The sequence below is a fragment of the Centroberyx affinis genome, unplaced genomic scaffold (genome assembly GCF_046629955.1).
Source record: "Centroberyx affinis isolate AG114_WGS23_722 - 3 ecotype Tasmania unplaced genomic scaffold, CSIRO-AGI_Caff_v1 ptg000038l_1, whole genome shotgun sequence".
In the NCBI taxonomy this organism is placed as follows: domain Eukaryota; kingdom Metazoa; phylum Chordata; class Actinopteri; order Beryciformes; family Berycidae; genus Centroberyx; species Centroberyx affinis.
Window position 1 is genome coordinate 142177 of NW_027278751.1, and position 21492 is coordinate 163668.

Below are 21492 nucleotides of genomic sequence, written 5' to 3' on the forward strand. Positions count from 1 at the left end.
ATCAACCAGGCCAGACACACTGTGTGAATAAGAATGTTTACTGAAATGTTCGGTCATATTTAAAGGTTAGTTTGACATTTCATCCACATATCCATGAATATTTTGTCACTTATCAAATAACAAACATTAGAGAAAACAAATCAAAATACTTGTATTGGCAGTCAGCCATGAAGGACACTTTTGTAGCAAGAAAAGAAAAATCACAGCAGGCACCTCAATGATCCAGCTTTGACTGGATCATTGAGCTGAAATGAAGATTAGATGACCTGTTGCATTACCTCCACAAAAAGTCGCATTCACTGGTTTTACTACTGGTCACTCCTTTAAACAATCAAACCAGTGATTGTTAATAGGAGTGACCAGAAGTAAATCAACTCAGTTGATTTGTAATGAGAGTAAATTAATCCTGTAAATTGAATATTAGGCTGCATTTAAACACAGTCTGTGACTACAGTTACATGCAAGACACCACTGGATTCGCTACCAATCTGAAAAGGCTGACTTGGATGGCATAGGATTAAATTGTATGTGGCATCACAATTTTTGGTAGTAAAATCTGCATGTAAGCATAGTCACTAAACACAATACTTCAGTCTATCTGGGGGGAAAGTGAAATGACTGGGACTCTGACAAGAGATAAGTAGGTGCTTCCACGGCCGGGCACTGACCACCAAAAGCAAACAGAGGAGCTTTGAAAGTAGAGAAACTGTCAGTGTGCAGCGTGAGAAACACACTGAGGCAGCCAAAGCACCCAAAGCATCTGCTTTGGGTGTGACTTTTGGCAGAATTGAAATAATAGAAAGAGGCTAGTGTTTTGGCACATCAGTGCACAGAAATCAGGAGGAGGATTATGCACTATCTACTTTTGAAGTGTTCACACATTGATTCACTGAAGCATAGTCCAGTTAAACAATAAAGCAGCATCTGTTAAGGCGAGTGTCAAGCAAGACATTTTCCACATGCAAAATCTGCACGCAATATTAAGGCGCATTTCAAGAAATAATAGCCAAAGCAGACAAGCATTGAGACATCAAGCATAAGGTATCAAAAATAAACTGAGGTGCCGCCATAGTATATATAATACACAGAAAAAAATTGTCACCAGATTAAAATCGTGCAGTTTTTAGACTTTCCTTTCTCTAGCTGCAAAAGAAAATCCCTGGGCTTCAGCCTTTTTCAGCATACTACAATTCCTAGCATGCAGTTGTGGCAGTACATGAAGCACTGCTCTCCTATAAAGGTCCATAAGGCACACACGCCTTTCACACACAACCTGGTATCCTCAAACAGTTGCTACTCTTTTTAATAGTTTCCAATTGCATTATATTTACAAAATAGTACATCTTCCTAAGCAAATTTCTTCTTGGATAAAATTGTATTTCTCTCTGTGCCTCTCGTAAAAGTGAAAGAATGGGCTTCATTTTGATGAGCTACATGTAAACATAGGTGAAATGGAATGGCATATTTTGAAGATAACCCTCCTCCACAGTTGTAAGGCTTAAACAAGCTTCACTGAAGAAGCTCTTTGTTTCATTCTCTTCTTTCAGCACTCCTCTCTTTTATAAATTTTCTCACTCAAAAAATACAGCAATGCACTTTGTAAAATTATAGTATAGCGAACAAGTGTTCAGCTCTCTTGTGCACCACAGAATTGGCCAGCTCTCTGTCTCCATCTGGAGGCGTTTCGCAGGTATCACCAGTGACTGTTGTCGGGGTAGCTGGGCACTGCGGCAGGGTACTGGGGCAGACTCGGGCCCTGGGCCGTTTGAGCAACTGCATTGAACCCCGCTTCCCTCACGGGCGCACTCTTCCACGCTCCAGAGCTCCACTCCTCCTGAGCACGCTCAAAGCTCCCGCCGCCACCACGGTACAGTCTGTGCACCTGCCGGATGCAGAGATTCATAGTTCATTTTGTGTGTGTGTGTGTGTAGCAATATGCTTTCAAGTGTCTACGTGTGTGTGTGCACGTTCATATGCGTGAGGGACAGAATTTAAGTGTGGGTGTGTGTGATTAAGTGCGTGCACTTTGCTGTGTGTGTGTTGGACTCACCCTGATGAGAATCAGTCCCATTAAAACAGTCACCAGAGTGAACAGCAGAGTTGAGATAAGCATCACTATAGCGGAGCCCACGTTGTAGCTGAAAAACCTCACTGTCGCAATCCAGCCGCTTTAGCGTGTGGGTGAGAGTGGGGTGGGGTAGTAGGGGTTAGTGCACTGTATGCCATTAGCAAACTGGATTAAATACAAATATCCAAAGTTCTTTATGAAGTCATGAAGCAGTGCAGTGAGGAAACTGATGTAGTGACAAAATGCTTTACAGCGTATGATGATAAAAGTGTAACTTCTCTTATCTTTCTTAACTTAACTTATGATGATCTGTGTTCTACAAGAAGGTAGAAAAGGTTGAGAAAGTAATACAAATATCATAAAGAAAACATGAACCTCTTGCACGACAATTAAGTTTAGATATTACTCCTACACAAATGTAAACATATTAGAATGCATTTGTATTCCTTAACTTAATGTGTGTGCAGGGATAGTGGTTCTCTTCTGATTTAGCCGATGTAAAAGGCTGTAATCCCTGACAGAAAGCACCTGCTACCGTGCAGAAACTCATCTCTTGTGCTATGAAACTAAAATGAGCGACACAGAAACCTGGCCTGGAAGTTAGAGGAATGGGAGATGAGGGAGAGCAGGCGTGTCAATGTGATTATTAGAGTTTCAGTGAATTAGACTCACTACCTCCAACAGTAATTTCTGGCATCCCAGAACCCCCCTCCTCTATATCCCTATTCAGCACCCATCAGACCTACACTACAATTTAAATTACATGGGTGCTGCACCTACACATAGAGAGCTGTGGACGGCGTATGACGCCCAAATCCTGTTACCATTGCAATGCCATCATGTGATAAATTACAGGCTCTATCGGTTTCCATAGTCTGGGTCTCATCTGGTGTCCTTTTCTTTCAGCCACTTGTTGCATTGTTTGGCTGTTTTTAGCACCTGACATAAACTGGAAGGCAAGATGGCCACAAATTCGAAGTTGAATTTGGGGGAGGATCAACTCACCAAGTTCCCCAGCCAGGCATGCCTATAGTCTGGATGAGGGTGAAGATACACTGAAGGAAGAAGATGAAGAAGAAGGCCATGAAGTTGAAAGAGCTGTCAGCCCTATTAACAAAAAGAGAAAGTGAGGATACAAAGAGATAAAAAAAGAAAACAAGCTTACAGTAGTGATTGCACAGGGTTTTTAACTGTGTCAGGAGCAATTTGCTTCCTCCCACCAGTTGCTAACATGTGGATACAAATTTGGGTCAAACTGGAAACACATCCACAACTGAACAAGATGTACTCATATCATCAAACCACAGAAAACAATTTTCTGACTAACCAAGAGGGGTGCAAACACAGATCATGGAACTAGAGGCCGCGGGGCACAGAACAATCATTTTTATTCATTTTTTTAAAACTGTTTTTTGTCTATTTTCACCATCAGGACCAGTCATTCTACTGAAGCTGCATTTACAAGCGTTTGCACAGCTGTTCTCCCATTACAGCAAAGGTCAAACATGAATCAGAGTGATATGATATGAAAACAGGGAGGAGGCGGTGGGCTAGAACTTGAAAAGTTGAGGATATTGATGGCTGGAATTTTAATCTAAAATCTGAATTTAAAAAAAAAATAATAATAGTGATTACAGATAATACAAATTCTTTAGTTAAAAGTAACCTGAGCTGATATGAAATGATGGGTGGGTAGTTTGTCACAGAAGAGGCATAATTAGATGTTTAGCTATCTGACAAACAACCACACTCTACTACCATAAGCCTTAAGCAAACAAATGCTGAGAGTAATGAGATTAATTATTCTGGGTAACAAGATTAACTGTATTGTCACTCACCTGAAAGCCTTGTAGAGTGGTCTGAACCAGCAGGTGTAACTACAGGGGCTGAAGAGGATGAGCCAGAGCAGGGAGAAGCCAAAGTTGTTGGCGCTGCCGCCTCCAGCCCACCAGGCAATACATGAGATCACATTCATACACAGTGTGCCTGAATACACTGCAGAGGACAGGAGAAAAGGTGAGAGATGAAGGGAAGAGGGAAGAGAGGGAAGAAGAGAAGAGAAGAGAAGAGAAGAGAAGAGAAGAGAAGAGAAGAGAAGAGAAGAGAAGAGAAGAGAAGAAGAGAGGAGAGGAGAGGAGAGGAGTTCAATGGCAGTAATGAAAATTCTTTGAGACTTCACAGTGGAGAGGAAAAATGTGTCTTCTACACAGAAAATTCATAGACATCCAAAGCCAAAGGCAGAAAATGCATGGGAAATCACTCACTCATCCAAAGAATGTAGACTTTGCGCACCAACTGCTGGTGAGGTGCAGGGATTTCCTCCTCAATGTTCTGGTAAAAGCACGGCTTGATTCTCAGGAACTGAGGCAGTGGAGGGAAATTATTCACCCGTTCTAATAAAAATGAAACAAAATGAAAGACTTTAATGATGACACTGTATTTTCTTTCTGGGGAGAGTTTATATTTCTAGGGGGCCTGATGCCAAAGGCCTGATCACTATAATATATATCTGGACTTTATAATTGAAATAATTATAATTTCAAAGTAAACAATAATGCATGAATCAATCAAACAATCAATAAGCAATCCCCAATAAATACTGAATAAAGACATCAAAACTAGAGTGGTGTCCTCTCTTATCTTTTAGCACCAGTTAATAATGTGGAGCAGTGTGTTTTAACTGAATCAGATTTAAGAAATAAAAGATTGGATAACTTTCTCCAGATCAATAGAAGATTGGGGTGCAAAGAGTGAGATGTAATGACAGTAGAGGGACTATAGGTACAAAGAAGTCATATTACATTGAGGATGAATCTGTCCTGAAGCAATAAGTAACCAGTGTTATTAATGATTGAAAAAAAGAGTGAGCCAACATGCACATTTTAACAGTATTGTTGCAAATTTTTAAACTTTTTTTGAAGTGACAAACCTGCCATTTTGAAATCCTACTTCTTTCCTGGAAATTAAGAGGAATACAGAGAAATAGAAATCAGCAGTTTTAAGCATTTCAACACCCATAACAATACGTCATACTTGTTTTGAGTTGAATACTCTGATCGTGTTGGATACCAAGGTTCATATGGTCATTCCAGATAACATTTTATCTCATGCCTGGAGGGAACAGATTTCTTATTCACTTTTCACTCTCTAGTCTTCCCACTGTCTGTCTTTCGCTGGGCTTTGAGTGTTTGGTGTCATATTAGCTTGGCAACACCGCCGACGTTTACTTACTGGAAACAACGCAGAAAAGCATATCATGACCACAATTAACATACCTATGGAGTGTCGACGCCTCCCCCTGATTTTTTAGTAGTGATTCATGAACCCCGCGAACATTTTTTCTACAACTTACTCGTTGCTCTCCACAGATCGGCTTTGATCTTGACTGTTAAGATTGGTACTGGATGAATATCCCGAAAACAATCTGTTATTAACATTATATTCAGCCTAACTCTTTAAATACACAGGAAAGGGATAAAGGCAAAAGGCACTAACGTTAATTGTAAATAAACGGTTTACTTTCATGTCTTCCATGTAGGCTACATGTATGTCTGTTGCCACACTAGCACAACCCGCCATCTCAATAGCTTGTTTTTTGTAATGTAACTATCTAATGTTAGCACATGTTCACTTTAGCTATGTATGAAATGCCGTTATAGATAGTTTTTGTAATAACCACAGCTAAAGCTAGCATGTTAGGCAGTTGGCCCGTCCAACAAACAAACGCAATGATGAACAGTTAACTAACGTTAGCGGCTCTATCTGTTTCATTTGACTAACTGGGTGGAAACTGACGGGGAGTAAACATTGCTACAGCTAACGTAATCACTGCAACAATGCTTGTAACTTTATAGATAGGCTAAGATTATTTTGAGGATAATATTATCTGCTTACCTTGTCAGCGCCACTACGGGAGTTCTCCTATCATTCGAGATGCGCTTTCGGTAATCGGGATCCCCTGGTCCCGTGAAAGATAGCTGCGCTGCATAGTAGCACTTGTAGTTCCAAACCGTTTACCGCCTCATCATTTCAACGCGTTAGGCCGAGTGCGGAACTACAACTCCCAGCATTCGTTAATACTGTAAACGGGAAACGCGTGACAACTACAGATCGCTTTTACAGATCGGAGCAAAGGGGTGTAACCAAGGAGGTTCTATATGTAACCATGGAAGTATTATCGGGTGGAACCAATATTAAATGTATTTACTTTGATTTTGTTAATTTCCTACTCCTCCTCTCACTCTGATACCAACAAAACAGTGTGTAGTGAGAGTGAGTGAGAAAGGATAATTTTATCATTCAAACGCTGGAAGGTGTAAGAGCAACAATGTAATGAACAATCTGTAAATGTTTCGGGAATATGCCATGCGCTGGGCTTAAATAATATAACTGTTGGGGCGCAGCGAGTGATTAGTGACCCACAAAGCGGCGCTCTTTCTGGAAAGTGTACTTCTGTTGTTACCGGTTTCTGCTACTTTATTCCGTCCCGTTCATTCCAGTGACCCAAACCATAAACATGGCAGCCCTGAAGGCTCTGACACCGCTGAAAGACAGTGGCCGCGGCCTATCATAAAGCCCGAAACATAATTCAGAAGGCGTGACCAGTGGGACAAATCTGGTGTCGCACGGTTTAAAGCGCAAGCGGGTCCGGGAATGTGCTGCATAGTATAGGCTATTTTGATTATGGAATAACTGGAAAACAGAAAAAAAAACGTCTTTCTGAGTCATGATTACATATTATGGAACTTTGTGAACACTACTTTGAATAAAAGCTCCTTCAAAATGCTTTATTCCATATCATAATATGAAGGGTGGTGCAAACGCGCAACGCTGCTTTACAAAACAAACGCCTCCACTGCTAAGCCTTGCCTTGGCTCTGACCAATCAGCGGCGGTTATTGGTGCAACTGACGCACTCCCGCCAATTCTGACTGAGGAGCGCGAGGCAGGCAGCGGGGGAATAGAGGGAGTGTGTGGGAGATGCGGAAAGAGCAGGCTTTTTACTTGAAGTTAAATAAATTATATATATATAGTGTTTAAGTAGCAAGATAATATTCGCTTCGTTATTGGGGCATTCATCAGTCGTTATACGAACTCCTCCATTGTTCTGAATTGGTTTCGCTGAAGAATATCACTAGAGAGGGGAGCCTCGGATAGTGGTGGTGATGTTGGCGGCGGACAACCCATCTGTGGACGGGCATTTGGCAGCATCTGCCCCACGGAGAAGAGGTAACGTAACAATACCGAACAAGCTTTTAGCTAGTCCTAACTAACAATTTGCCAAAATGTTTAACACAATACTCTGGGTACATTTTCGTATGTAGTACTTAACGTTAACGAGCATAATACGAGGACAAATCAAACAACCCAGCGTTAAGTTAAGTTGAATCTGTCAGTAATGGTTAGTCTTCCCTATTAGAAACAAATCAATGCATTGTCAACAGTGTATTGCAGTAGTAACCGATATAACGTTGGCAAAGGTTAATGGGTTTTCTTATAAGAATCAAACGCTAGCCAACGTTAGCTGTGTAACATGTAAGAAACCCAGCATCGCTAATGTTATTACCTAATGAGGAACATTGGTTTAACGTCAGTTGGAGACCAAAAACCTTTTTTTCTAACGCAGCTAACGTTAAGTTAACCTCAAAGTAATTTTTCCATTCCAGCATTTGCAGGGAGCCCCAGCTAACGTAACGAAGTAGTGATTGGTAACATTAGCACAGCAAACTTCACTACACTACTCGCTATGTTACTGCTGCTTGGCTAACTCCACTAGTTGGCTAGCACAGTTGCTAGTAGTAACTGGATCTGCGCTAGCAGACAAGCTAGTTATGCTAGAGTCTCGCAGTTGGTTAGCACCACACATTAAAGCTGTTTTCTCCTAAATGTAGCTATACAGCTATCCAGTTAACTATTTTCGAACATGTGTTTGGTACTGGATATAGTACATGCAACTCTTTTGTTGAATTCATTTTATCGAGGTTTAAGTATTGTGGTCGGACAGCCATCTCTCCCCTGACAGCCCCAAGGTGTCTGCTTTGCGGACACGACCGGGCCTGCTGCACCGACTGATACACCGGTTGGCGGGAGAGCTAACCAAACACATCCATTAGGCTTATTATAATGGTCCACCAACCTTTCAACCAAGTTCGACATTTTATGCAGCTAAACAAAATTGGTTTTATCACAACGTGTATGTTATTCGATAGATAATCGGAGAGTTTAACGTTAAAGCCGGGCTAATTGGGATTTTTAACAGTGCAGTAACATAAGCTAAACTGGCATGTGATTACTGCCATGGCAAACTACTGCATGCGTAATCTTAAAAGATGAAGTGGTGTAGTCGAGTTGTCAACTAGTTAAATAGTTTTGTATTTATTGTCAACTAATTTGGGATTATTTGTCGTTCACATTGGTTCTAGACTCCACTCTTCATTTGCAATGTTTGCCATTTTAAGACAGTTGATGCCATTTCATCTCGACAGAAAGATTCTACTTTACTACGGATATCAACACTTATGAGGAAGACGTTCATTATTACAAGCATTTGAGTTGAGTTTGGTATTAAGTGTTGTTTTCTCATCTGGTGTTGTTGCTGGTCTTTTCAGGCATGGATTGCAAACCCAGTAACCATGCCAACAAGAAACTTGTTCAAGGTAAGGAAATAATGTTTTCTCTACACACTATAGCATGTTTATTATGAGAACGAGCCTTTATCAAGTAGTGTTGATGTTTATCTAGCACAGAGGGTTGCATGATTTTAATACCAATGCCAAACCCTTACAATACCCATGAAAGATTCTGAAGTATCATAGTTATCAACATGGTCTATATGGGACATATTTGTGTTGTTCCAGTTTACTAATTTTTCTCTTCATTATTCCCTGTGTTGTTGTGTGTTCTTGACCAAATCCCCTTTTACTCATAATATTGAGATACTACTTGGTATAGTATCGATTGGTAAAGTTTAGAAATTGTGACAACCCTACCAATCAACATAGGAATTACATATAATTCAATCAGGTTGATATAATGGCCCCCTAGAGGTATGAATTAACACACTCTACAAACAATTAAAAATTACATCAATTATGACATCACTTTATTCACCTTGCTTAAAAACTTAAATATTGATCAGTTTGCTCAGTTTACAATTGCCATTTTGGTTAACGACTTTGTTATAGCCCTCTGGACAGGTACAACTACCACTGATGGTGACTCAGTTTTCTATATTCTGTCCTCAGCTCGTCTCCCATTCAAGCGCCTGAACCCTGAACCTAAGGAGAATCAAAAGCCTAAACGTCCCCGCGCCCCCCCCTGCCCTGAACCAGGGGTCTCAGATGGGGAGAATGAAACGGAGTCCTCCCCGCTCCCTGTGCGCAACGGACCAGCCTTGGTCAACGGGCGTGGACCCCTCGATGGCTTCTTGAGTCGCAGCCGCCCTGCCCCCTCAGATGAGAACATGGTTATAGATCTCACTGAGGATGACCAAACAGCTCCCAAAAAGCGCCGTGCTCCACCTGTCTCTACCTCCCCCTGCCTCCCAACAAAAGACAAGCATCAGGGCAAAGACAAAAGGGCCTCCACTGGGAAATCCAGCAACAGTGATCGCACTCCTGAGACACATGCTTTAGACTGCAAAGTAGTCGACGAAACAGAGAGTGATGAGGAGGTAGAGGAGATGGAGGAAAAAGACGAGGAGGAGGCTGCATCTATCTCACAGCTAGACACAACGCAGGATTCTGAAAGTGAGGAAGAGGAAGAGGAGCAGGAGGAGTCGGTAAATGCCGATGTTTCCAGTCTGGGGGACAGGTCCATGCTGTCGCCTTCATCAGCCAGCTCCACATCTGCTGAGAGCTCACCAGAACAGGCCAAGACTGAAGGCATTACTACACCTACAGTAAGTACAGCTCCCATGTCTTGCTTTTACTGTCTCATAATCACACTTCGCGCTGGGCAGTATCGACAAAATTAACATTACAACAATCCTAAGGTATTATTTAGATATTGATGTATAATGATATCTGCTAATACATGCAAAATCACGTTAAGTTTATCACATTGAACTGCATGGTAATATGAAGTATGATAAAACTAATTTTCAAATAATAATATTGAATTATTGCCCAGCCCTAATCACACTCACTTTAAAAGACAAGTAGAGCACAGACTGCTGAAGTATTATTGTTTAAAACCATTATTTACATGTAAACTTTTAATGGAAGGAGCTTATTTTCAGTAAGGCTTGATAAAATCTGAGGTGAGGCTGGATGAATCTGTGTCTGTATCAAGCTCTTGTCAAACTCAACTGTATATTATATAGATCAAAGGCTTTGTGGAAAAGTCTATGAAACACAGCAGACAATATTCCTAATGCCACATTCTCATAACGACTGCCGGCTTTGTTCGTTTTTCTGCATAGGAGCCAAAGACGACCCCCAAGATACCAGCAGATGAGAAGAAGGTGAAAAGACGCTCATTGAAGGTAAGGCTGTTTCTGTGTGTACTGCTGGCTGGGCTTGAAATTTGTTCCAAACATCCCAAATTGTCAATCCAGAAGTCACCCACTGCATGGGTTCAAAACACAGCCTGTGCTCTAGTATCTTTTGTATTTATTATCCCACTCAATAAAAGAAACTAATAGATTTTGTAGAAAGAAAAGACTGACACTGAACTTTTTGCAACTATAGAGTTTACAAGAACAAGAAGAGAGGCTTCGCCTGCGCCAGGAGAAGGAACGGCAGAGGGAAGAGGCTAAAGCCGCGAAAGAGAAAAAGAAAGAAGAGGCTCGCAAACAAAAGGAGGAGCGAGAAAGGGAAAAACGGGAGAAAAAGGAAAAAGATGAGCGAGAGAAACGAGAGAAAAAAGAAAAGGAGGAGAAAGAAAAGGCAGATCGGTTAAAGGCAAAAGAAGAGCAACGGAAATCAAAGCAAGAGTGAGTCATGCAATTTCTTTATACTGTGAGGTTTTCTCTCATCAAATTTGACTTTGACATACTTTCAGTGCCATAAGTCAGTGTTTGTCAAATAAAATGTGATTACAACAGATATTTTGTTTTGCTCAAACCTGGTCTCAGGGCTAAACTTGAAGAAAAACGGAAGAAAGAAGAGGAGAAGCGGGTGAAAGAAGAAGAGAAACGGTTGAAAGAAGAGAAGGATGTGAGTTTATGTAGAAAGGTGTCAGTTGACGCTGTGTAGATGCTACAACATTTTCCTCCCAGATTTGCAATGAGGAATTACACCGGCTAATGTCCCATCTTTTGTCCCATCTGTATCTTGTTTACAGCGTCTCAAAGCCGAGAAAGCAGAGATTACAAGGTTTCTACAGAAACCCAAGATCCAACAGGCTCCAAAGGTGGGAGATTTCACATGAAATGATGCGATGAAATTATGAATTTACTGTGCCACTTGAAATTGTGTTTTCATTCAGTTGGGGTTATCCCTCCATGGCTAGTTTATCAAGGCTAAAACATTCAGTGAAATACTGTTTGTTTTTTTTGTTTTTTTTTCTCAGAATTGTACTGTCATCATAGCGCTATTCTGTTGCCTCAGAGCTGTAGTGGTTTAGTTAGCATCTCTTATCATTAGTGCATGATCTATATCATTACCCACAACGCAGGTCCCATGTATGAGCGTGTTGCAAAACACACTCTGAACTCCTAGCGTGAAATAAGTTAACCGGATCAATAAGTACAAATAAAATAACTGTTACATCCCTCTCCCCCTCCAGACCCTTGCAGCTGCCTGTGGGAAGTTTGCTCCATTTGAGATCAAAGAAAACATGTGCCTGGCACCACTGTGCCGGGTCCAGTGTGAGGACTCTGTTCTGGAGGAGCTGGACCAGTACTTGTTGAAACCTGCTGATAACCTGAAGGGTCTAGACGACTGGATTCGGAAAAAACCCCGCCGATCCGGCCCCACCAAACCCAGACAGACAGACCCACTCAGGTGAGACTAGCTATAATGTCTGTCCCTGCCAATTACAGTTGCTTGTTGCGCTAAGCCGGGTCTAGGAATGTCCCAAACATGATGTATAATACAAATAAAAAGAAAAAATAACAGTAAATGTAAAGTTTATAAGTGTCAGGTGTGTGGGATATGTTTTTTGGCATTGTTATGGCTCACTGAAGTCCCCAAAACCATTGAGCAATCAAGTTCTTGCCATGATAAAGCATTTTCATGCATTAGGCTGGATAACTGTGCTCATCCACAGGTTGCAATAGTCACTGAATGGTTGAGCATAGAATTGAAGTAGATCATATCTGTCTGTGGTTGTCTCAACCGACTTGGAACACTTACTGGGAGTTTGTGGAACAGTGCATGAGATGGCATTTTCCACCATTATCCATAAAACTGAAGATGATTAAATTTGTTGTAGAGGAATGATGTTGCATCTCTAGAATATGTACCAGATCCTTGTACAAACCAGGAGTACTGAAGATGCTCTATTGTCCTATGGAACTAAGATTCTTTTTTGCAGTTAATTGTAGTTTAACTTGTTCTAGTTCAGTTAATTTGTCAACATTCCTGTGTTGCTAACCATCTGTGCTCTCTTTCTGTTTCCACCTTGTGTGTTTCTCCCCAGGGAGTGTGCAATGGTGGAAGGGCCTAAACCAGACGGTGTGCCGGACCGTAAACGTTACGGACCCATGAAGCTGCTGCAGTTCCATCAGAACTACCGTCCAGCCTACTGGGGCACCTGGAGTAAGAAGAGCTCACACATCTCACCCCGCTGCCCTCTCCGACAGGACAAGGTAAGCAATAATAGAATGTTACAGCTGGTCCTACTGTTGGCAGTCATCAGTAACAGGAGGTGATAGTTCGGAGAAACATCGTCAGTTAGTTTCATCTTCACTCCAGCAGTGAGAGGTCCTGAAGCCCCGCTGCCATGTTTTGACTGAATTACTTTATCGTAATTCTATGTAGAATTTAGTCTGCGCAGACTGTGGTAACCAGCAGTAAACTAAGTTTCTCATAGCAGGGAGAAGAGCTTATTGTAAACAGGATGTGGCATTTAATTGTACCAGCTCATAAGCGGGTTACTTGAGTATTCAGAATATTAATGGAATATAAGTGTATATGTAAAGGTAACCACTGATGGATATTTTCAGTCATACTCTCAGAACATGGCTTGGGTCAGTTGCCTACTTCTACATCAAATGGAGAACCCACATTACATAGTCATGCTTTCAAATCATCTTTCAGATTTCAGCATTGCTTCATTTTGATAGATAGATAAATAGATAGACAAACAAACACAAAGCATCTGCCTCTCCTAAACTTTTACTCTCAATATCTGCTCTGTGTCCAAGATATTGATATTTTCATGTTGTAGCTGTGACACTAAAAGCTGTGCTGTCACCTCAGGATCTGTTGGACTATGAGGTGGACAGCGATGAGGAATGGGAGGAAGAGGAACCTGGAGAGTCCCTGTCACACAGTGAAGGGGTGAGTCTCACTGGAGGGTTAGGAAATGTGATTACTGGAGATGTAAGATTTTCACACTTTGCCCAATGATGTATCGATACGTTGATGCCCAGTATCATAGTTTAATACACACTTTAATACACACTGTCTTCAAAATGGAAATTTAAATTGAAACGGTGCGGTCTAGTGATACATGCATGCCGTTTTGCTCATAAGTACTGTATTTTTTATTTACAATACTTTGTTTGGCCGAAAGGGCGTGATTTAATCAAATTTATATTAATTTATACATTTATAGTGAGGTCAAATGAAATAAAATCTGATCAATCCAAATAATGGTATCCAATATTATTGTATCATATTGTGCTTTAGCTACTTGTAATTCAGCAAAAAAAAAAAAAAACCTGTACTTTTTTTTGGACAAACTGGTCTTGTCTATAAGGATTGTAGCATGACTGCAATTATATTTTCTCTTCAAACAAAATAGTCAGAACTTCACAGTTTGACCTGGTTATCATTTTCAGGAGGATGAGGAGGAGGGAGGTGACAATGACGATGATGACGACGACGGCTTCTTTGTTCCACATGGTTACCTCTCGGATGGGGAGGGGGCGTTGGAGGAAGAGGTATGAAGGCTGCTGCAGTCTCTTGGTTGCTTTTGTCGGTTAATTTCATTTTCTCCTCTTTCCTAAACCTCCCAGAATACTATATGAGGACTATATGTGCCAAACAGTGTCTGCTTCCTGTCTGTGCCTTCATTTACACATGTGACCTCCCAGGAGGGTGGCGACTTGGAGAAGCAGAAAGTGCGTCAGAAGCTGAAAGCAAGGGAATGGGACGAGCTGATGTCTACCAAGAAGAAGGTGAAGGTGCTGGAGGCGGTGGTGAGGGGCTGCGTCTGGGAGGGAGAAGGCCCAACCCTGGAGTTCCTCCAGCCTTACGCTGTGTGTCTGGTCGAGCCTTTACCCAAGCCAGACAACAGCCCCAGCCCCGAGGAAACGTCACGGAAACGCCAGGGAGATGAACAATGTGAGTGTGTGTCACTTGATTTACTTGGATACATGGGTGAAAGTATTTTTCATTTTAGGCACAGTCCTGGAGGGTCTAATTGTCTCCTAACCATGTACAGTTTATGTTAAAACGTAAGAGGGCCCTACTCAGGTGTGGAAGTCAATATCTATTCATTAATCTGGCAACATGTATTTGCTTTCATGAATTGGTTAGCCTGCAAGGCTGACGGGAATATCCATGTCATTTACGTGCTTTCATTTCCAGATCCTTGTTGCTTACATTCACTGCAGATTTTAGTGTAAATACCCTCAGGCATGCCTGGGTTATTTCTCTTTAGTTGCGCAGCCATCGCCCATTCTCCTATTCTGCAACGGACCAGAAATATTTAGCAGCATTATTTAAGTTCAACCTGCTTCCTTGAAAATGTATTGATTGTAATTATAAAAGTTGAATTCAGTACACTTAGATTTGTTTAGTAAACGTGTTATCAGCTTGCATTTTACATTCAGGGAACATAAGATTCGTTTTGTGTTTCCAGCAAACAAATCAAAATATACATATTTGAAATTTAAGAAATCAGAATAAAACGAATCTACTTCTAAATTTAAAAGATGATTATGAAGGCCATGATCTATTAACCAATGACTCGGACAGCTCTGTAATGCTCTTTCTCCTGTCTCCCATAGTGCTGAGTCAGCTGCTGCCTCTGCTGCATGGCAATGTCAACAGCAACAAAGTGATCATCACAGAGTTTCAGGAGTTCTGTCGCCAGCAGACCTCCTCCTCTTCATCTTCATCATCTCCCAGCCTATCCAGCCCTTTGAACTCAGTAGACAACATTCCTACCAGGTGAAACAACAGTATTTGGTTATAGAGTTTGCGTGTGTATTTTTTATCATGTTTTACAGGGTTCAACACATTTCACTAGCCCAGCAGGGACTTTTTATATTAAAATAAAAATATAGACTTAAAATATATAACGTCCTTCTGGCCCCAGACAATCAGGCAATCCTTGAGTGTGAACCCTGATTTATTTGTTGATGTCTTAATTTACTATTTTGAAAATCTATGCATGCAGCTATGCTAGACGCTAATATTCTGCTATTCAGTGGTGAGAGTTTGTGTTGCAGATGCTGTTTTGACAGTTTTGCTCCATCTTATAAGACTTCCCCCCCCCCCTCTTTCATCAGAATACGTCTGAGGCGCCTCATCAAGAACAGTGCTGTCTATGAGAAGCGCTCACTCCACAGGCGTTGCTGCTGGTACGTGCACACAGACGTCCTGTCCCGTTTTAGCCAGGAGGCCCTCCCAGTGCCCTGCCAGTGGACCTACCTCACCAGCGGGGCTCGGGAAGAGTCCCGCGAAGAGCCTCAGGCCGCCACCGGCTCACAGGGAAACTCTCCCACCACGCCCCAGACCTCCTCCACCACACCTTCATCCTCCAACAAAAGGAAGAGCACAGGCAGCATGTCAATCACCAGATTCATGAAGAAGTGTTCTGACCCTGAGCGGGTAGGAAAAGGCACTCGGACAGAATTAATCTGTCTTCTATTTGTTTACCAACTTTGTAATTATTTTTTTAAGACCTCACTATAACATTTTATTTCTTCCTCTACCTGGCTTAGTCTGCCAACTACTCACTCATGGAACAAAGTTATTTCTGACTTGCACACAAACCTCTCCCTTAATCCATTGCTTTGGTACTTTTTCACAGATGGGTCTTTTCCATCTCTATCCAATTCCATTGCCTTCACATGCTTTTCAAAAGATGATTTTTTTTTAGTAGCCTATTACTTGAATAGCTTTTTCTCAAATGGTCCTCTTCCCTGTCTTCCCCAGACGGAAGCGATGGAGACGGATGGTTTTCAAGCTGACACCGAGGATGACGATGAGGATGACTGCCTCATCATCTCTACACAGAGCGGTGGGTTGGACAGGACATAAAAACACTTATCACTGTCAACTTTACATTTGCATTAACATGCTTGTTAAGTTGTATCTGGACACATTTTATACACATAAAAATATGTGTAAAAATGCACCAGAGATGCATTTAAAAACAGATAATTCAGTCACTCTGGTGATGGGTTAGGACATTGTGACCATGTATTCACCTTTCCCAGCTTTGTTGTAAAAATGTTTGCTGCTTACAGAAAAAATAGAGTATGTGGAAACTATGTAACTTAGTTTTATTGAGATATGGAGGTGGATACAGTTGCAGTAATGTTGAGTAATAAATTTGGCTTCAGGGTGGAAAATTTGTTTCGTCCATGAGCCACTGTCGTGGGTGAACAAAGTTTGCCCCAACTGGGGGGAGAAAACCCTTTGGGTTATATATGTTTGTTTTTTTTCCACAGTGAAGCTTATGCACTGCCCACTGTTTATGTCCATTGTTTTTGTTTTTCTTGCCATGACCATTCCTGGGCACCGTACTTAAACAAATTATTTTGATATGAAATATTGTTACCAAGGAAAACATAAAATAGGGCAGCCTCACTGCCCGCTACGTGATTTTAGCTTGTATACCCTGAGGCTAGATCAGACTGTCAAACTGGAAGCAGAATGTGGCAACATATTGTTATATTTAGCCTTTAACATTGCCTTTTTGCCACATAATGGATATCAAAAAGTTATTTTTCCACCCTGAGGGGTATTCCAGAAAGCAGGATTGGCAAGTTATCCAGATCTGTTAACTCAGAATTCACAGAAATCTGGGATTTTCTGTTCCAAAAACTGAGATCAGAGTAAGTCTAGATCAGTTATTATGGCAACGTATGTTCTCAAGCTAACCTGCTCTGTGGCAGGTTTACTTGAGGCTGACTTGAGTTAAACCCAACTGAGCCTGCAGCATTTAAGCATCACACAAGTCAGTTCGTTCAACTTTTCTGGAAAATGCAGGGATGCAAACTAGTCACCTTTAGGTGACAGTCGCCTTTTTGATCCCAAAATAGGGCACTTAAGGTGAATGATTTCTGAGTAGTTTTGTGTCTGCCCTGGTATCTGTCACCTTTTTCACTCTCCATGAGTTTGCATCCCTGAAAATGGCTTTAAACCTGTCATGGGAGATCCTGTTGACATGGAAGCTTAAATTATTTGCAGGGCTTTACGTCGAGAGGGTGACCGCGATATATTTATATATTTTTGATGATATACCTGTAGCATATCATCGCGACGTGAGCGTTGCTGTTTTCAAATAGTCAAATAGCCTAAGTCTAGGCCTACATTTACGCTACTATTAAGAAAATGAAATAGTTACAAGCAAATAAAATCCTACGAGTTTGAATTATGTTTTTTATTTGTTGCCAAGTGCATTTCATACCGCTTGGATTACACCTAAATTAAATATTTAAAAAAATTAAGAGTGTACAATTCAGGCAATAGCCTATGTTGCATCCTTCCTATTAATTAAACAGTTTATAGAAGTCTGTTAAATGTTGAATGACTAAAACAAGCATTAAACTTTATAGTTATCTCACGCATTAACTCTCTACAATTTTTTGCCATGCCAAGTCTCACAAGTGTTGCTGATGTGTATTTATTTGTTTTAAATATGCTGAAATTCACTACAAGCTGTCATTAATATTTCTTGTTCAGCTGGAGTGAAATATGATGCTCTGCTCTGCTTGTCGCCTCTGAATCCATCATTAATCCTATTTTCAGTCCTCGATTGAGGATGGCTTTATAAGTTCACCGTGAACGCGCACAGTTCAGTATCAACCTATCCGGAGTTGATCAAGCCCGATCACTGAAATCTGAATTAGTTATTGTGGAACCGAAAATTCCCGCTATGCCGTGTCTAGCTCACTCAAGTCAGAATTCAGGATTTAGTTTAGGATTTCTTCAACCGTCTTTCTGGAATACCCCTCTGGTTGGCTTCTGTCTTTGTTTTGGGTGTATGCATCATACCCCTCTTGCCAGATCTTGATAAAATTACAGATATGTAATGCAAATTGGCATCGAACATCCAATTTCAACATATTTCATGTTTGTTTTTTTCACATTTACATGAGAACTAAACAAAATGTTTACACTGCAGGCTCAACCAGAGCGAACTCCTCCAGCAACCCCGTAATCGCCAGCGAAGGAGACGGCCAGATGGAAGTCACTCCCTCAGACACAGCTGCTCTCCCCTTGCCCAGCGCTGCTCCTACACTTGCCACTGCCTAAGGAAAGGACAAGCCCTCCTTCGTCCTCTCTGGGACCCTGCACCTTCCCATACCACTGCCCAAGGGCGTCCCCTCTCCCTCGTACTTCCCCCCTTTCCTGGGTCTGAACTCCATTGTGTCCAAGACAGAATCAGGTCTTCTAGCAAGATGAAGCACTGCACTCTGGTAGAGGTGGCTCACCGCCGGCCGCGTGGCATCTACACAGTATTATGTTCCTCCTCTCACCTCACTCTTAAAGTGTCCGGAGACATCTTACCTGCAAAATGTAGTAAAAGTGTCTGATTCTATTATTAAGGACAGGTTTGATCAAATGTTCATTAACTGTGTTGTTGATTTTTCCATTGGAGTTTCGGTCAGGCATGTTCGGTGCGGGTGTCTTTAAAGTGGAAGGTGGCAGTATCTCTGGCACTGCCTTCGGCTACAGCAGATTGGGTTAAACAGATGGAGAAAGAGCAGAACGGATATGTCCAGTCGACGTAAGAACTAGCATCCAGAGTTTGAAGAATTGGCATTGAAGACAGTTGTTGAACTGTTATTATATTCATGACATTATTGGATTTCAGATTATCATGTCATGGTTTAAATGTGTATATAGTCTACCAGCAATTAAAGCAGGGAAATGAGAGGCTGAAAGTCCATCCAGACATTCCCCTTTGACTTCAATGGGTGCAATTATTCTGCGATTTCTAATTCTGAGAGCTCACTGGAGTAGTTGCTGTTTGCTAGATCTGTACTTGTACAGTTAGGCCCAGTGTCATACAATTTTATAAATATGTATTTGTTTTCTTTTCCCAATTTTTTTTTTTCAAGAAAACTTGAACAGGATGAACTCATTAAACATAATATGATTAAATGTACTGCACTTTTATATTCCTTTTGTTTTCCCCCTCTATCTGGGTGCCTTTGTCAACATGATGCCGCCACCATCACCACTGACAGTTGCTAATTATTATTCTTATCAAGAGCCGTAGTGTTTTGGTAAAGGGTTTGATGTTTAAGGATACAGCAGATGCTGTAGTCTTTCAGGCTGCTCAACCGTGCTTATATTACTACTCTGGACCTCCATTTTGTATGTTCTTTGATTATGGTTAGAGGTGGAGTAGTAAAATAGCCGTCCATTATTAAGACATTGCTGTTCTCGTTTCATTTGAAGTGGCAGAGACATTATGAATGCTCTGAGCCCTCAACTGTTTTGATCTGCAGGTGTTATAAAGGTCTCAATTTGTCTTTCAATAAAGCATTATTTAAAAAGATTTGCCTTTATGTGCAACACTAGAATAAAAAAAAAAAAACATTTCTATGTATGGAGCTTTCTATGAAATACATGATATGGTTCTGACAGATGGATTTTGTATTTGAAGTTTTGAGGATTTCCTCCAGATGCAGATTGAGGTCCAGGACACTGGCTAACCTTGTAATCAGGTTTATTAAACAAAAGATGCAATGCAGTCTTTATTTTTGTTACAGGCAGGTTAAAAAGCAATAGAACACAACTGGACTTCATTGTATGGACAGATCACAACTGCTCTTCACTATTCATTCTAAATAAGGTTACACTGCCAATAAAACATTTACATCCTTGTATAGAAAGTCTATGGGCGACTGGTGGACAGGCTGAACAAGACAGCAGGTGAGTGCAGTGCAGTTTGTGTCCGAGCTGAGCGGGAATATTAATGTTATGGCTGACTGGGCCTCATGCACACTGGGGCTGTACATCAAATTATGCATGAAAATGATATTTGACACTTGACATTCACTTGTTTCTGAACACTCAGCAGTTGTAATGTGTTGCATTTTAGATAGCCAGCTAATTTTGGTTTTAATCTTAAGTGGTGTACATTGATTACCATTGTTTACAAAAATTAATGACACAACCCCAGGGCCTTCGAGGCCAGTGTCGGAGAGACTGGAGAGATGAAATGAGTGATGAGAGGTAGGTCGTTGTCACCCTAGCCAACCACAAGCACGACAAACACAAAAAGACACTTTGCCCCATCTATAGAATTCATTTAGTGCATTGTTTTCACCTTTCACTGATTCACTAGAAAGTGCACATACACCCGACATGGATTTATGTATGGGAAATTTTTCAAAAGAAATGTGTGTGAACCTTGAAGGACACCTCAGGGGAAAGGGTGCAGATAAAACACATTGCCCAGTAGAGAATAAAATGTGGGGCCAAGTACACCAAAGATGGTGCCGTTTGTTCCACAATTTCTCATTGAATTCAGTGGTCTGTTCTGTTCTATGAAATCCATTTCTATGCTCCCACCTTGCTGAACGTGAAATATAGACCCTTTTCTATCTCACAAGGAAATGTGTTTGATACAAACAAATACAAGACTAAAGTAAGCACAACCACCACTACAACAGTTTCCATGCTGCCAGATTTAACAAACATCAGAATTGTAATTAACGACAGCTTGCGTGCTACAGTAAGGTGGTTACATGAAGCTTTTGCAGCGAGCCTCTGCAGTTAAATCATTTGTTTAGTATGGACAAAGCAATATAATCAAACTTTTGCCTCCAACTATTTCTTTCATTCTCCATTCAGGGGGCTCTGACTGTACACCAACAGTGCTTAATACATTAGGCCTATTTGAAATGCTTGCTCCTGAAAAGTGCTTCTTAAAACTGGAGAAATGCAATATTTAGTATTATATATTATATTATTATATTATAATATTATAATAGCATCACCATTACTTTGTCTGCGCCTGGCTAGGACTCTTACAACAGAAAAACCCTTACACCCAGTGGGATTGTACAACTCATTTGTGTGCGACTGATATTTTTTCAGTCCTAAGAGTCTTATTCTTTAC

The 21492-nt window shown here is 41.1% G+C and overlaps 2 protein-coding genes across 3 annotated transcripts; one reads left to right on the forward strand and one right to left on the reverse strand.

Annotated features, from left to right (window-relative positions):
• Positions 1-22: 22 nt before the first annotated feature.
• scamp4 (secretory carrier membrane protein 4) lies at positions 23-6041 on the reverse strand. The gene is made up of 7 exons (XM_071516949.1): positions 5963-6041; positions 4998-5024; positions 4333-4461; positions 3907-4063; positions 3074-3175; positions 2051-2168; positions 23-1882 (listed from the first exon to the last, which is right to left on the reverse strand). The coding sequence occupies exons 2-7, from the start codon at positions 5002-5004 to the stop codon at positions 1694-1696; spliced, it is 702 nt and encodes a 233-aa protein (XP_071373050.1). The 5' UTR covers positions 5005-5024; positions 5963-6041; the 3' UTR covers positions 23-1693.
• Positions 6042-7036: 995 nt separating this feature from the next.
• Positions 7037-21471, forward strand: chaf1a (chromatin assembly factor 1, subunit A (p150)). 2 transcript variants are annotated; one of them, XM_071516767.1, is made up of 16 exons: positions 7037-7296; positions 8676-8723; positions 9312-9967; positions 10490-10552; positions 10758-11002; positions 11144-11225; positions 11353-11421; positions 11797-12014; positions 12652-12820; positions 13434-13514; positions 14018-14119; positions 14273-14522; positions 15191-15353; positions 15695-16016; positions 16344-16428; positions 18541-21471. In XM_071516767.1, exons 1-16 carry the CDS (start codon positions 7233-7235, stop codon positions 18669-18671), a joined length of 2748 nt encoding a protein of 915 aa, XP_071372868.1. In that variant the 5' UTR covers positions 7037-7232; the 3' UTR covers positions 18672-21471. The 2 variants fall into 2 exon arrangements, with proteins under 2 accessions (XP_071372868.1, XP_071372876.1); XM_071516775.1 differs by having other exon boundaries at positions 14276-14522.
• The last annotated feature ends 21 nt before the right edge of the window (positions 21472-21492 follow it).

Bases quoted from the DNA above. Each gene is read 5' to 3' on its own strand.
- scamp4 (XM_071516949.1), bottom strand. The intron at 2,169-3,073 runs GTGAGTTGATCC...CACACGCTAAAG, and splicing joins ATGCCTGGCTGGGGAACTTG to CGGCTGGATTGCGACAGTGA. The intron at 1,883-2,050 runs GTGAGTCCAACA...TGCATCCGGCAG, and splicing joins TGGGACTGATTCTCATCAGG to GTGCACAGACTGTACCGTGG.
- chaf1a (XM_071516767.1), top strand. From the start codon at position 7,233: ATGTTGGCGGCGGACAACCCATCTGTGGACGGGCATTTGGCAGCATCT. The intron at 7,297-8,675 runs GTAACGTAACAA...TGGTCTTTTCAG, and splicing joins ATCTGCCCCACGGAGAAGAG to GCATGGATTGCAAACCCAGT. The intron at 13,515-14,017 runs GTGAGTCTCACT...TATCATTTTCAG, and splicing joins CCCTGTCACACAGTGAAGGG to GAGGATGAGGAGGAGGGAGG.